The sequence below is a fragment of the Triticum dicoccoides genome, chromosome 7B, assembly GCF_002162155.2.
Source record: "Triticum dicoccoides isolate Atlit2015 ecotype Zavitan chromosome 7B, WEW_v2.0, whole genome shotgun sequence".
NCBI lineage: Eukaryota > Viridiplantae > Streptophyta > Magnoliopsida > Poales > Poaceae > Triticum > Triticum dicoccoides.
Window position 1 is genome coordinate 199,930,384 of NC_041393.1, and position 15,776 is coordinate 199,946,159.

Consider the following 15,776-nt stretch of genomic DNA (forward strand, 5'->3'; position numbering starts at 1 on the left):
CATCTCATATGCTCCGTGATGCTCAAAACGCTTTTGGAGCCCCGGTTCTAAGCTGTAAAGCATGCCGCACTGAACGAGGGAGTAATCATCAGCGCGAGTTTGCCAAGCATTCATAATGTCTTGGTTCTCTGGGACGGGAGCATCACCTAGCGGTCCTTCTAGGACATATTGTTTCCTGGCAGCTATGAGGATGATCCTCAGGTTCCGTACCCAGTCCGTATAGTTGCTGCCATCATCTTTCAGCTTGGTTTTCTCTAGGAACGCGTTGAAGTTCATGTTGACATTAGCGTTGGCCATTGATCTACAAGACATATTTGCAAAGGTTTTAGACTAAGTTCATGATAATAAAGTTCTAATCAAATTATGAACTCCCACTTAGATTAGACATCCCTTTAGTCATCTAAGTGTTACATGATCCGAGTCGACTAGCCCATGTCCGATCATCACGTGAGACGGACTAGTCATCGTCGGTGAACATTTTCATGTTGATCGTATCTTCCATACGATTCGTGTTCGACCTTTCGGTCTCCGTGTTCCGAGGCCATGTCTGCACATGCTAGGCTCGTCAAGTTAACCCTAAGTGTTTTCGCTGTGTAAAACTGTCTTACACCCGTTGTATGTGAACGTAAGAATCCATCACACCCGATCATCACGTGGTGCTTAGAAACGACGAACTGTAGCAACGGTGCACAGTTAGGGGAGAACACTTCTTGAAATTTTATAAGGGATCATCTTATTTACTACCGTCGTCCTAAGTAAACAAGATGCATAATACATAATAAACATCACATGCAATTATATAGTTGTGACATGATATGGCCAATATCATATAGCTCCATTGATCTTCATCTTCGGGGCTCCATGATCATCTTGTCACCGGCTTGACACCATGATCTCCATCATCGTGTCTTCATGAAGTTGTCACGCCAACGACTACTTCTACTTCTATGACTAACGTTTAGCAATAAAGTAAAGTAGTTTACATGGCGTTATTCAATGACAGCAGGTCATACAAAAAATAATGACAACTCCTATGGCTCCTGCCGGTTGTCATACTCATCGACATGCAAGTCGTGAATCCTATTACAAAGAACATGATCTCATACATCACAATTCATCATTCATCACAACTTCTGGCCATATCACATCACATGATCAATCGCTGCAAAAACAAGTTAGACGTCCTCTAATTGTTGTTGCATCTTTTACGTGGCTGCAATTGGGTTCTAGCAAGAACGTTTTCTTACCTACGAATCACCACAACGTGATTTTGTCAACTTCTATTTACCCTTCATAAGGGCCCTGTTCATCGATTCCGCTCCAACTAAGGTGGGAGAGACAGACACCCGCCAGCCACCTTATGCAACTAGTGCATGTCAATCGTTGGAACCGGTCTCACGTAAGCGTACGTGTAAGGTTGGTCCGGGCCGCTTCATCCCACAATACCGTTGAGCAAGAAAAGACTAGTAGAGGCAAGTAAGATGACAAAATCCACGCCCACAACAAAGTTGTGTTCTACTCGTGCAAAGAGAACTACGCATAGACCTAGCTCATGATGCCACTGTTGGGGAATGTTGCAGAAAATTAAAAATTTTCCTACGGTTTCACCAAGATCCATCTATGAGTTCATCTAAGCAACGAGTCTAGGGAGAGAGTTTGCATCTACATACCACTTGTAGATCGCGTGCGGAAGCTTGCAAGGTGATGATGTAGTCGTACTCGACGTGATCCAAATCACCGATGACCAGCGCCGAACGGACGGCACCTCCGCGTTCAACACACGTACGGGACGGGAGACGTCTCCTCCTTCTTGATCCAGAAAGGGGGAAGGAGAGGTTGATGAAGATCCAGCAGCACGACGGCGTGGTGGTGGATGCAGGGCGTCACAGCAGCAGGGCTTCGCCGAGACTACGAGGGAGAGACGTAACGGGGGGAGGTGGAGGCGCCAGGGGCTGGTGTATGAAGTCCCTCCTCTCCCCCACTATATATAGGGGTGCCAGGGGGGGCGCCGGCCCTAGTAGATGAGATCTACTAGGGGGGGCGGCGGCCTAGGGGAGGTTTCCCTCCCCCCAAGGCACCTAGGGGTGCCTTCCACCACTAGGACTCCTCCTAGGGGGAAACCCTAGGCGCATGGGCCTATAGGGGCTGGTGCCCTTGGCCCATGATGGCCAAGGCGCACCCCCTACAGCCCATGTGGCCCCCCGGGACAGGTGGCCCCACCCGGTGGACCCCCGGGACCCTTCCGGTGGTCCCGGTACAATACCGACAACCCCGAAACTTGTCCCGATGCCCGAAATAGCACTTCCTATATATAATTCTTTACCTCCGTACCATTCCGGAACTCCTTGTGACGTCCGGGATCTCATCCGGGACTCCGAACAACATTCGAGTTTCTGCATATACATATCTTCATAACCCTAGCGTCACCGAACCTTAAGTGTGTAGACCCTACGGGTTCGGGAGACATGCAGACATGACCGAGACGCTCTCAGTCAATAACCATCAGCGGGATCTGGATACCCATGATGGCTCCCACATGCTCCTCGATGTTGTCATCGGATGAACCACGATGTCGAGGATTCGATCAAACCCTGTATGCAATTCCCTTTGTCAATCGGTACGTTACTTGCCCGAGACTCGATCGTCGGTATCCCAATACCTTGTTCAGTCTCGTTACCGGCAAGTCACTTTACTCGTACCGTAATGCATGATCCCGTGTCCAACACCTTGGTCACATTGAGCTCAATATGATGATGCATTACCGAGTGGGCCCAGAGATACCTCTCCGTCATACGGAGTGACAAATCCCAGTCTCGATCCGTGTCAACCCAACAGCTACTTTCGGAGATGCCTGTAATGCACCTTTATAGTCACCCAGTTACGTTGTGACGTTTGATACACCCAAGGCACTCTTACGGTATCCGGGAGTTACACGATCTCATGGTCGAAGGAAGAGATACTTGACACTTGCAAAGCTCTAGCAAAACGAACTACACGATCTTTTATGCTATGCTTAGGATTGGGTCTTGTCCATCACGTCATTCTCCTAATGATGTGATCCCGTTATCAACGACATCCAATGTCCATAGTCAGGAAACCATGACTATCTGTTGATCACAACGAGCTGGTCAACTAGAGGCTTACCAGGGACATAGTGTGGTCTAAGTATTCACACGTGTATTACGATTTCCGGATAATACAGTTATAGCATGAATAAAAGACAATTATCATGAACAATGAAATATAATAATACTCTTATTATTGCCTCTAGGGCATATTTCCAACACCATACACCCGCAGGCAAAGCAAAAGTCCGGGAGTTTTTCATAGAAAACACAATACTTCTTGTGTTCCTTCAGAGTTATAGGAACAAACCGAACCAGAGGCTCATTTACATCCACAAACACCCTAGCTCGCAAGGTGCTCGCCGGGTTTATCCTTCCCTCATTTACAATGACCGTGAAAGGGGGCTCGCCCACCTTAGCAGCAACTTTCTCAGCCAGCTCCCTCTTCCTTGTGAGGCCGTCCGGCAGCCCCTTGATTCGAGCCCACACCGGAACCTTGTTGAGCCGATATGCATTAACGTCAGAGAAACCATCGTACTCCTGAATCACAACTGGTGCCCTCCGAAACAACCATGGACCTCCATCCATAATCTTCCTCCAATCTCCTAAACAGTGGCACTGAACAAGAAAAAGATTAGGCCCCTTGACATTGAAAGTGACCCCCTGCGCCGCAGACCACGCATTACGCATCTGTGTTAGAAGTGCCGCATGGCTAAACGGCTTCGTCGTATGCACCCGAAACAGAGCGAGCCAGCGCACATCCTTTACCAGATCCTCCACCTCCGCTGAGAAATCAAGATCCTCCTCCTCTTTCCCATACAGCCTCATGCCAGCGAATTGATCCTCTAAGTCAGCGCAAGCTCCGAGATAGTCGCTGTATTCCTCCTCCGCTCCTTCAGGGTTGTGCTCCCTCGGCTGCTGCCTTTGGTTCTTCCCTTCATCCTCCCTGGTGTTGATACTACTCCCCCTCCCATCACATCCCTCCGGTACTTCCGATCTGTTCATCCCCGTCTCCCCTAACCCTAACTTCGCCGCCATCTCATCTCCCTTCCCCCCGATCTCCTGTTGAGTAGAATCCGCCATGCACGTAGATGCGCGTGGCGAGGTAGTGGTAGATCCCACCGGCGGCCAGAAAGAACCGGCAATCGTTCAGATTTTACGTGGACTCTAGCGTGAGACGCCAGAGGAGATTTTGGAACCCTAGCGTCGGCGCTAGGGGAACGGGAATCGGCAGCCTGCCAGTCAGGATATGTCGAGAGATATCAAGCGTATCGGGCTATCCTCGCGCCGGGCCGTGCAGGATTGAGTTCGGCTTTACGGGCCTTCACGGGTATCGGGGTCAGGACGGCCCAGTTATGTAATTTACCTGGCCGCTGCGGGCCAGTGTCCACCACCACAGCACGGCTCGGTGGAGGATGCTGCGGCGCCGCCTGGGGACGTGGCCATGGCCGGCGGTAAGGCGGGGGCTGTCGCGGCTGGCGCCGCCTGCGCCCGCGGCGGTGGTGCGCGTGGACAGCAACAACGTGGCCCGCCTCGGCGCGCCCAAGCCCGGGCCGAGGCCGCGGCAGCTGCTTTCCCTGCCGCCGTTCCCCGCCGGGGCCGACCCGCTCCCCGGGAGGAAGGTGGCGCCGCGCCACGTGACGGCGGTCAGCTGGGTGAAGCACTGCTTCGCTGACGTGCCGCAGGAGGTCGTGCAGGCGCACTTCAACAAGAGGCAGGTGCGTATTACTACAGGTGCCACGCCTCCGCACTCTATACCGGCCCTGTTATCATCTTCGGTCCTATTAATGAAAATATTGCACTATTTTTTTCAGTTAGTGTTAACACATAAGAAGGGGATTGCATCGTTCTCAAATGTGAATGGCTTGTTCAACGTGTAGGCTATTATAGTGGCGAAATGATTTAGCTGCTTTCATGCTTAGGTACCATGATTGATTAATTGTGATGAATTCAGTTAATGATCGCAAGTTTTTCTCCAATGAGCCATTGATTGATTCGCTTTGGTAATATTTTGCTTTAGTTTCTATCATTTCACTACCAGTTTACACCTGCATGTAGGCATTGTTTTCAATCTGACATGAAAAGTGCTGCTATCTGTTATCAGGTTTACACTGAGTGCTCAGATCAGGAGGTTTCAGCAGAGGGCATTTGGTGCCGGAAGCATCATTTGAAGAAGGTATGTAATGAAGAATTCAGGCTGCATTTTCTGGGGTTCTTTTAGTGAAATGTTATTTACTACGTGAGTGAAGTAAATATGCTCAGCAGTTCGTTGCAGATCAAGCATTCTGAAGTGATGGAGCCTGGCATGAGAATTCATCTTGCTGTGTCTGTGGCTGAGGCCGAGATAAAGAAGCGGTATGAGACCATTCCAACTGCCACACTGCATCCCAATAGGGATGAGATTGAGTACCTGAAAAGGCTTGTCATCTACAAGGTAATCTATCATTCTATGCTGTACTCTGATTAGTTTCTTGCATGATTGCTGCCATAACAAATGCTTTTTTGGTGGGCAGTTGTGTAAGCCTCTGACCCTCTGCACAGTAAATTAACTTGTGCATACAGGATTATGATATGTGTAAATCAAGTGTCTATCTACATATTATATTACTTCCACAATACCATAAAAATACCATTCACAAGTTACTTATTGATATTTCAAAGGTGTCACCTAGGGTTTGGTTATTTAATTTTCCTTATTCAGATTCATCATAGTATGCTGAACTTTCTAAATTATAGGACTCAGCCATACTTGTGCTTAACAAGCCTCCAAAAGTGCCCATGAAGGGGAATTTACCAGTACATAACAGTATGGATGTGCTTGCAGCAGCAGCACTGTCATATGGGAATGAAGAGGGTCCGAAATTGGTTAGATTGTTTCTCTTTATTTTGGGATGCTATGTGTTGTCTTAAGCTCTCTCTGATGATTTTCTTCCTGCGGTTTGTGAGTGCAGGTCCACCGACTGGACAGAGATACTAGTGGTTTGCTGTTGATGGGGAGAACAAGAGAAAGCTTTACCCGGCTGCACTGGCTCTTCACTAGCATCAAATTGGCAAGAACAGCTTCGCAGGTTAACATAAATTCGTGATTTTGGCGACTTGGCAAGTGGGCTTATATCTAAATGATTTTGATTGACACGCCCTTTTGCAATAATAGCCCACTGATGTCTTGTATTATTGATGGATCTTGTAGACATGGAATACCGCCTGTGAATCATACGTGCAGAGGTACTGGGCGTTGGTAATTGGGACCCCTACAGAGAGTGAAGGAGTTATATCTGCTCCTCTCACAAAGGTATTACGTCATGTATCTTACTAAGAAAAGTATTTGGTTATTAAGAAATGGAGAATCCTTTAATGTTTTATGTTACTTAAAACATTGCATCATTTAAAAGATATAGTCATCTTTGCATCTCCAATAGGTGCCCTAAAATAGGGCATAACCGCTTCTTAGGGCACGAAGGGCAAAAACGCTGTCCCAACAGGTGCCTTATATGCAAAAAAAAATACTCCCAAGGATTGAGCAGCTGCAAAATACAGCACCAAGTGTTGCAAATATGCTACACTTCAGCTGCTGTTGCAAATTTTTTAGGGCAGCAGGGACCACGCAAGACCACAAGAAAACAGCTGTTTTACGTCACTTGTTGTTCCAACAGGTGCCCTAAAATAGGACACCTGCAAGAAGACAACCGTGATGTATTTTAGGAACCAATTTTAGGGCTATTTTTTTAGATGATCATTTTTCGGTTATAATCCACTTTTTGGCATTGTAAATTTTACTCCAAGCACACTTTGGTGCCCTAAAATAGGGCACCTATTGGAGATGCTCTTACCACTCTTATCAACCACCACAGTTGGTGCATCCCTGGCTCCTTTCCATGGATTGAACCAAGATGATTCATAGATATGGTCATACTCATATGTAGTAACGATCCATATGTTTAATGGCAAGATTTGTCACATGTCCTAGTTTCTCTCTCACTGAACTAGGTACTTCTTGATGATGGAAAAGCTGAGAGGGTCATTCTGGCGCATCCCTCTGGCATAGATGGTGCACAGGAGGCTGTTACTGAGTATCGAGTGATGGGACCAACCATCAATGGCTGTTCCTGGATTGAGTTGCGCCCATTGACAGGCCGGAAGCATCAGGTAGTCTCACGGTACCTAATTAACTCTTACTGGTGAAACACATTTCTGTAAAATATATGAAGATATTAACATCTTGTATTATGGATACGCCGTACATCCTGTTGCATCATCTTTCGATTTACCCCTTCAACACCTGAATTTTGTTCTGTGATACGGTGAATATATTCACATATCCTTACATATATAATTGAAAATTTTCAACTGAAATCACCAACCTAAACTATGCTGACCCTGCTGCAGCTCAGAGTGCACTGTGCGGAAGCCTTAGGCACTCCCATTGTTGGAGATTACAAATATGGGTGGTTCGTGCACCAAAGGTGGAAGCAGAATCCCCAACCGGATTTTGAGCCGTTTACTGGGGAACCATACAAGCTGAGGCGGCCTGAAGGCTTGGAGGTTCAGAAGGGCAGTGTTCTCTCTAAAGTCCCTTTGCTGCACCTGCATTGCCGGGAGATGGTGGTCCCGAACATCTCAAAGTTCCTGAGTAACACCGGAGAGTGGCATGATAATGGCACCCCATGGTCCAAGGAGAAGCCGAATCTCCTAAGGTTCATCGCGCCGTTGCCCGCGCACATGAAAATTAGCTGGAATATAATGTCTTCCTACCTGGTGTGATGGTTTATCTTAGTTTGAATGATTTTTTATGTCACTCCTCTTAAGTTGCATTTCATGATGTGACCCCTTCAAGATCACTGACATGCAGGGCCCATGCCCACATTTCAGTGACACATGGAGTGGCATATTCTGAAACTCAGAATGAGGGGAGTTACATATAATATTGTTATTTATGTTTTCTTTGGGATTGTCAGGTTGTAGATTTGTAGCAGCTGGCATTTCAGAATCAGCGAACAATTGATGCCACCATTGTAATTTTTTAGGGAGATTATAAATCAAATTTGACACAATCATCTTACAAAGACTCTTCCATAGTTCCATTACATCTATGATTTTGTTTCTAAGCATAACATCATCACTGTACATCGTAGCATCTTTACAAAGACTCGTTCGGGCGGTCCAGAGAGGGGGGCATGTTCCCATTATTGTTAATTGGTGACATGCTCACAGTATGTCACTGGATCTCGATCCATGTACTACTACCTTGTTGCACTAGTGTAATAGTGCTGCACTGATGAAGATCAGTAGTTCCAAAAGATTTGGTTTCTCCTGTGCTGCTTCCTCAGGTAGACGCCGAGCAAGTCGTAGTACGTCCATCGCCGCTGCCCGCCGGCCGCCTCTAGCAGCGCCTCGGAGGTGGCGTGGAAGCCGCCCTTACCGAAGGCCTCGAACACGACGCCGTCCGTGGCCACGACGGGCTCGGCGGCGCCGTCCAGCCGGCGGAACGCGAAGGAGATGTTGCGCGCGAGCCGGCGCTCCATGTAGGCGTCCACGAAGCAGCCGTGCGTGACAAGGTCCGGCGCGACGCCGTCGCGGCGCATGTGCTCGGCGGTGAGATGGAGGTCCCAGAACATGCACATCTTGGAGAAGGCGGCGGCGCGGATGTTGAAGGTGGTGAGGTCCGGCCGGTACCCGGCGGCGCTCATCTCCAGGAAGGCGCGCTGCAGCGACTTCATCTTGAAGTTGGCCGCGAAGGAGAGGAGGTAGAGGTTCCAGAGCAGGTTGCCGGCGTCCCGGCGGCCGAGGCCGACGCCCCTGACAAACTCGCCGAGCTTGTAGTACTTCCGGTGGGCGATGTACGCTGAAGCGACGGCGCGGATGGCGTCAACGGAGATGAGGAGGCCGGACTTCTTGAGCCGGCCGACCGCCGCCTCCATCTCCGGGACGGTGCCGGAGGCCGCGTAGTGCCGCACGAAGGCGTTGCCGGTGGCGGAGTCGACGCGGGACATCTCCTGCACAGCGTCCTCCATGAGGGCGAGCTCGCCGGCGGCGCCGAGGCAGGAGACGGCGAGCGGGTAGAGGTCCCGCGCCGCGGCGGGGTCGCGCGCGGAGAGCTCCCGCGCGGCGAGGAGGACCTCGTCGTAGCGGCCGACGCGCGTGTACGCCGGGAGGAGGCGGGGCGCCGCGGCAGTCAGGCACGGCGCGGCGGAGCTGAGCAGGAGCTGCGCCCAGATGGACTGAGCCCGCGCGAAGTCGCCGGCCTCCGCGCGGGCGACCATGAGAGCCGCCGCGGCGTCGGCATCCGGCGGGGCGGTTCTTGGACGGAGCACGGCACGCCTCGACGCCGGCGTGCACGCCCGGGCGAGGTCAGTTTGGGAGAGACGGAGCTCACCGCGCGAAGAAGAGGGAGGAGGGAGGCGGACGTGATGAGACGAGGAGGAAGGGACGGCGAGCGGCGCGTGGCGGTGCTCCGGGGGTCGGCGACGAGCGGCCGGGAGAGGACGAACGGTGGAAGGCAGCGAGCGTGGAGGGAAGAGGGAACCCATATCACCTCATCCTTCCATGGAGCCATCGTAAGAAAAAGAGCAATGCCATCGTACGAAAAAATGAGGCTCAATATTTGATCCAAGAGTAGTTTTCACAAGAAAAGCTCAAATCCTATTTGTAGCTTAACGCGAATTTCACAGAAATTTCACAACAGGCAGTTCAAATATTAAAGAATCAAGGAAAATCTTCCGTTCCAAACAGGACTCATTGTAATGCTTTGGTAGGTGATGATGAACCCTCTGAAACTGCAATCCTTCAGCCACATTTCATTTCACAGGTGGCTCTGTAGCACTACTAGAGACTAAGTTGTGATGACAAACTGGCAATATTGCCCAGGCATGTCCTCAGCTGCCATTTGTGCTCAGCAGCTGATAATAAACTTAGTCATGGCATTGGCACCTGAGATTGCAAACGGCATGGGTTTGTAGAACATCCAACCAAACCACAGATGATTAAAAAAAGAACAGCTTTCTCCCCCAGACCCGACGACAGGCCTCAGGGGATCGGTCAAACAGGAGAGCATTACATTAATCAACCGCAGATTCACATTAAAATACACCCGGTACTCTGTTAAGGAGGGCTACCCAACGAAATCAGACCAGAAAAATGGTCAATAGTACAGCAATGAGAAGAAAAATAAAAACACAATCCCGCGACAAGCACATGAAAAGCTCTCACGACAATAGTACATGAAAATAGAAAAATACGAGAACCGGAGAGGAAGGTCAGGTCAGGCTTGCGTCCAACAAGCTGAGCGCTACAAATGCCTTCCTCCTTTTAACCCTATATACTAGTTGTAGTACATGAGCTGCTGCGCCGACGTCTGGTTCGGGTAGCCGTCGTACAGGGCCTGGGAGCCAGCAGCGAGTAGCCCCGCGGATACCTGGCCCGCGAGGCCGTGCTGGCCGGCAATCTGCCCTGCCGCGGCCTGGCTCAATGCAAGCTGCCTCTGATAGGCTAGAAGTTCGGCTGCTGTGAAGCCTTGCGGCACGCCAGCCATTGCTACGGGTTGATAAGAAGCAATCGGGGGCGGCAGCGGCTTAGAAGATGTCCCAGAGGGGGTTGGTTTGTTGCCCCATGAGCACTACAAGATAACACGGAAACAGATGATGAAATTGCATGAACAATTGTGTCAAGAATAAAGAGGGCACAAAGGCAAAACAAATAATTTCTCTGGAGATTACCTTGATTGGCTTGCCGCGAACGACCAATCCGTTGGCCATCTGAATAGCTAATGCTGCTTCACCATGGGTAGTGTACCTTATAAATCCAAACCCTTTTTCCTGTTGAACACGAACTTCCTCAATAGCCCCGACCCCTAAGTTGTAGAAATGGCGGTGAAGCTCATCCCGATTAACCTGACCAGTTAAGCAAAAGGATAAATGAAAGGTCAGCCTATCCTAAAATTTTCAGCTGACAAGAAAAAACCAGAGAAGTAACTTCATAAATGACATGGGAAGGAAACTGCGCTAGCAGAAACTTGTTTTTACTGTTTTACCTCGTGTCCAAGGTTGCCAACGTACACCGTTGTGAAATCAGGGTTGTTCTCTGGATTTTCTTTGCTTCCTGTATCCTGGTTTGCCTCCATTGCTGCAGAAGAAAGATGGACAAAGGCAAAATCAGCAGCCATTTTACTGGCTAAAATCATTATTATTCAAAACATGGCCACGTAATTCCTTTCATAACATTCGTTGAGCTTAACAAGATGTAAAAACAAATCTACCATTAAAGTAAAAACACTCGTCATTATAGACACCTGACCTGCATTACTGGAACCACCATTTGTTAGTACAACTGCGTTATGATTGTCCGTTTCTTGTTTCTCTTCTGCGTTGGTCTTTGTTGCCCAGTTGCACCTTATTTGTCTACTGCCAAGCCATTTACCTGTTGCAAACATTAGTAGAAAATATCAAAATATCAGTAGAAAATAGAAAGAAAAATGTAATCAGCTGTAAGCTCCAGCACTGGCATACCAGTCATTTCAGTTATAGCAGTTTCAGCTTCCTGCGCCAAGAAACAACATAGTATTGGGTGACACACTGATAATAGAGGTAAAACACTAGGGTCTAACTTGAAATTGTAAATGTAGGACTGATCAAAATACCAGTCTCCATTTCTCAAAGAAGTTAGTTATGCTCTAGTGAGTTCAGTTTTTTTTTTTTTTTGACATGCTAGTGGGTTTAGTTGCTACTAAAGGAAGCTTCATCTAGTCATCAAACATCATGTCCATGTTAGACTAAATGCAAAATTGACACTACAGTTTAAATTTTGACTGGGTGATGCAAGGAGACAGGCAAATTTCAAATTTTCAACACCAGAGAAATAATTTGATTAATAGGAAAAAAATGTAACATATAAAAACCGTTTGCTAAACATGAGAACTAAACAAAAAATATAGTACTTTGGCTTTGCAAAATCCATCAGTATCAAATAGCTCAAACACCAGACTATTAGGTAGATATTAAGGTGGGTATTAGACTCACGATCAAAATGGTAAGACTACTGGAAAATGCAAAAGGAGAAATGGTCTTAGTTGTTCATACCTGCTGATTACGGAAGGAGACAAAGCCATAACCTCTGGAGCGTCCAGTTTTATTATCCCACATGACTCGAGCATCACTGATCATAAATGGCAGACATGAACTGAAAAGCTGCAGCGAAAGAGTAGTAGAAATAATGGGGAACTAAAAACTTACGAGCAAGAAGGATATGTTGAGAAACAGGCATAAAGAGTTGCATCATTCACTTCAGAACTTAAATCACCAACAAAAATATGGAAATGCCCTGGAATAATTCAAAGGGCACGGTAACCAAACGAGGGTTAATTAGAAAAGGAAAACAAGACACAAGAAGGTTTAAAGTATCTCACCAGATGTATCCTCCCTTTGTGTACTCGCATACGCCCAGTTCACCTTGATTGCTTGACCGTATCTGGCGAAATAATTCAATATGAAAAGCATTAGAAGTTGATCCAGGACTCCAGAATCTTTGTTGCTGAAATTACTTAAATATCAGAACTTACATGTGACGCCCATGAAGGGTCATTATTGCAAGAGCTGCTGACCTCCGATCATAGTAGTCAACAAACCCAAAGGAAGACTGCAGAGAATAAAAGATAATCCTTGTCAAACAGATGAAAAATGACTGACGGCAGTAGGCTTTTTGCCGATTTAGCAACATGTTCAGTAGCATACCAAAAGTAAAATACAAAGGCATTGTGTCTTGATGCAATCACAGAAAAGTAATTATATGTACAAGCCTAGGCAAATTTCCCTACACACACTACAAGGTTAAATTGTACTCCCTCCGATCCGGATTAATTGACGCAGCCTCTATAAAACATTGTATAGAGGTTGTGTCAATTAATTCGAGTTGGAGTGATGAATAAGCATGTTCACAGCAAGTAGGGTACAGGGCAGCAATGGGATAAAACGTTAAAAATGTTGGAATGTCAAGACATCAGCGTTCAGTACAAGAGGTGCATGAACAAAATCCATCAAGGTAATTGTTAGGAGAAATCCCTTTAAAAGCAATAAATTTCCATGTAATTTTGCTAGTATAATTGCACATTAGGGTTGTAGAAGTGCACCTTTTCTTTCCGGATGAGCTTGCATCTTTCCACAGGACCAGAGCCCTGGAAAACTTCAATCAGAAGGCTCTCAGTGACATTAGGGTGTACGTTTCCTACATACCTAGTTGTCACAACATCGTGAATCAAATCAGAGTCAGAAAACAATTGATAAAAAAATCAAGATAGACATCATGCAACCATATTTAATGATGATTTAATAATAACTAAACAATAAAATAAATTAGCAATAAATTCAATGGTAAATTATGCTGATCTAAATTTTACCATGGGTTGTTATGATATTCATTTGAAAATTTCATCTTGGAATTCCACGTTGATTTTAAAATTAAACCACAATTTGCATGACTAAAGGGGGAAAAGGACTATAAGCTAAAAATCATATGGAGGTGAAAACACGAAAGAACACCGAAAGCACTCACACACTGCGACATGTGGATGGATCAAACCCAGGTGGGAGATTGCCATTTGAAACAGGCTCCATCTGCAAAATGTAAAAAATAAAAATAAAAAGAAGATACATGCTGATGCCGAAACTAGTTGAGGAGCAAAGAGAAACAAATAACATATAAAAGATGATAAAATTAAACTCAATGTAATAGGAACAAAATCCCAGTTCTCCAAAGTCGTGTTTTATGCCATTATAATAATGACTCAAATGTTGTGTTACATCCAAGCATCTCTCTCTCACACACACACCCTATGTTTCACCTGTCTGCTAGACCTATGTACTGTGCATATGCAGCATTGATCTCACATCGATGTAACAACCCGTGAGCAACAATCAATGTAATCATGAATAGGCCAATGCAATTGACAAGCTTTATACAGATGGTGACAGCAGTAGCCCTTGCTCTTAAGAGTACAAGAGACACAGAAAGCAATTTTAATTTAAAACATTGTATTCATTGTGTTGCAAAAATCCTGACTCAAAGCAAACAACAATTTTTCAAGGTTCATACCAAGATCGACATGCAATACAGCTATCACACGTGCATACAAATAACCGATGCGAAGCATATCCTGAACAGATAACGAGGCAAGGAGCATATGAAAACAAAAACAAGTCTTGAAAGCTTGTATTGTCCAATTGCATCGCATCTACCCAGCCAATGTGCTTCAAATACCAATAACAATGGAGCAATGGTCCAACCAACCGGAGTACAAGACATGTGCCACCATGCAAATGCAACTCAGATTGAAATAGCAGCTGCTCCATTCCACGGAAGAAACTTCAGCTATCAAGCCAAAAGTCGCTAACGAACAACATACACCTACCCCCAACAACTTCAGAAATAAGGGGGGGAACGCACCAAGCAAACAACAATCTTCCGCGCTCACAGACAGATCGGCGTGCATTGCTGCGTCCGATTGCACGAGTAAACAAATAGATCAGGAACTGAGGAAATAGAGGGCGACCTGAGTCATGGCCGCGGCGGCGGCGGCGGCGAGGACACCGGACTGATACTGCTGCTGCTGCAGCGCCTGCTGCATCAGGAGGGCCTGCTGCTGTTGCTGCTGCTGCTGCCGGAGCCTCTGCTGCTGCTGCTGTTGCTGCTGGCTCGCGCCGGCGCCATTCATCTCCTCCGACTCCGACCAGATCGAAACACCGGGGGACGGAGGGCCCGCGCGAACCGATCGACGGATCGGCGGATTGGATCCAACGGATCAATAGATTTGGTGGCGAATTTCTCGCGGCGGATCGAGCAGGGGAACGGAGGAAGAGGAGGTGAGATTTTTCCTCGTATTTTCTCTCTCTCGCTCGCTCTCTCTCTCTCCTCTTTTTTCTCCCTCTGTTTTCTCCTCGTCGGACTCCAATGGAGATTAGGGAGGGTGGAGGGGCAGTATGGGGATTTTGCCTATCCGGGGGAAATGACGTGGAGTTTTCTGTGTGGCTCCCCAATCCCATGGCTCAGTGACAGGTGGACCCGATTATCCTGCCTCCAACTGTGCTTGCTAGGATTTGGGTCGGTTTTTCAAATATAAACAGGGATATGATCATATGATAATGGTTGTTGTGCCTGTTTTGCCCAAATATCATGCATAATCTGGGCTCTCTCACATCACATGTTGAACTTCAAAAAAAAAAAAGACCATGTGTTTAGAACTTGAGATTTGTATATAGAACTACCCTGGTTCCTCTCTAGGTTGATCAAATGTGGTGTTATGGGTCCATTTGTCATGCCTGATTTACAAAGATTTTACTTCCTCCGGTTCAAAAATTAATTGACGCAACCTCTATATTCGACAAGGGTGGAAAAATAATGTGCTTCGTACAATAAATTAGTTGCGGAAGTAATAAGTAATGTGTATTGTAGATATATAGTGAAGTTAATTTGCTCATGAAACCGCTTATGGAGCAATAGTCGAGATTGTGGTGTAGGAAGTTGTTGTTGTTGTTGTTGTTGTTGTTGTTGTTGTTGTTGTTCATCTAGTTCCATATCTAGGCAATCTATATTATTGTTGTATCCCTAAAATTGAAAATAAGATTAAAATTATTAGTCGCCTATTCACCCCCCTCACTCTCTATTCGACCGTACGGATCCTATCACTACTGCTACATATCCATAGTCCAAAGAAAACTACTCATGAGC

General features: G+C 46.9%; 3 protein-coding genes across 3 annotated transcripts; 1 reads left to right on the top strand and 2 right to left on the bottom strand.

The window, feature by feature from the left end:
• The first annotated feature begins 4,480 nt into the window (after positions 1-4,480).
• On the top strand, positions 4,481-8,104 carry LOC119340320 (RNA pseudouridine synthase 3, mitochondrial-like). Its single transcript, XM_037612222.1, has 8 exons — positions 4,481-4,783; positions 5,170-5,241; positions 5,341-5,499; positions 5,802-5,930; positions 6,017-6,133; positions 6,256-6,357; positions 7,053-7,211; positions 7,452-8,104. The coding sequence occupies exons 1-8, from the start codon at positions 4,481-4,483 to the stop codon at positions 7,824-7,826; spliced, it is 1,416 nt and encodes a 471-aa protein (XP_037468119.1). The 3' UTR covers positions 7,827-8,104.
• On the bottom strand, positions 8,082-9,659 carry LOC119340321 (pentatricopeptide repeat-containing protein At3g42630-like). Its single transcript, XM_037612223.1, has one exon. It carries the CDS (start codon positions 9,590-9,592, stop codon positions 8,348-8,350), a length of 1,245 nt encoding a protein of 414 aa, XP_037468120.1. The 5' UTR covers positions 9,593-9,659; the 3' UTR covers positions 8,082-8,347.
• Positions 9,660-10,096: 437 nt separating this feature from the next.
• Positions 10,097-14,990, bottom strand: LOC119336166 (oligouridylate-binding protein 1B-like). Its single transcript, XM_037608179.1, has 12 exons — positions 14,602-14,990; positions 13,605-13,666; positions 13,183-13,285; positions 12,616-12,692; positions 12,463-12,524; positions 12,290-12,377; positions 12,137-12,212; positions 11,567-11,597; positions 11,355-11,477; positions 11,092-11,183; positions 10,778-10,951; positions 10,097-10,677 (listed from the first exon to the last, which is right to left on the bottom strand). The coding sequence occupies exons 1-12, from the start codon at positions 14,761-14,763 to the stop codon at positions 10,384-10,386; spliced, it is 1,344 nt and encodes a 447-aa protein (XP_037464076.1). The 5' UTR covers positions 14,764-14,990; the 3' UTR covers positions 10,097-10,383.
• Between the last annotated feature and the right edge of the window lie 786 nt (positions 14,991-15,776).

Excerpts from the sequence above, each read along its gene's own strand:
- LOC119336166 (XM_037608179.1), bottom strand. The coding sequence starts at position 14,763 with ATGAATGGCGCCGGCGCGAGCCAGCAGCAACAGCAGCAGCAGCAGAGG. Across the intron at positions 13,286-13,604 it reads CCATCCACATGTCGCAGTGT|GTATGTAGGAAACGTACACC; the intron begins GTGAGTGCTTTC and ends TGTGACAACTAG. Across the intron at positions 11,478-11,566 it reads TGCTATAACTGAAATGACTG|GTAAATGGCTTGGCAGTAGA; the intron begins GTATGCCAGTGC and ends TGTTTGCAACAG.
- LOC119340320 (XM_037612222.1), top strand. The coding sequence starts at position 4,481 with ATGCTGCGGCGCCGCCTGGGGACGTGGCCATGGCCGGCGGTAAGGCGG. Across the intron at positions 5,931-6,016 it reads ATGAAGAGGGTCCGAAATTG|GTCCACCGACTGGACAGAGA; the intron begins GTTAGATTGTTT and ends TTGTGAGTGCAG. Across the intron at positions 6,358-7,052 it reads TATCTGCTCCTCTCACAAAG|GTACTTCTTGATGATGGAAA; the intron begins GTATTACGTCAT and ends TCACTGAACTAG.
- LOC119340321 (XM_037612223.1), bottom strand. The coding sequence starts at position 9,592 with ATGGGTTCCCTCTTCCCTCCACGCTCGCTGCCTTCCACCGTTCGTCCT.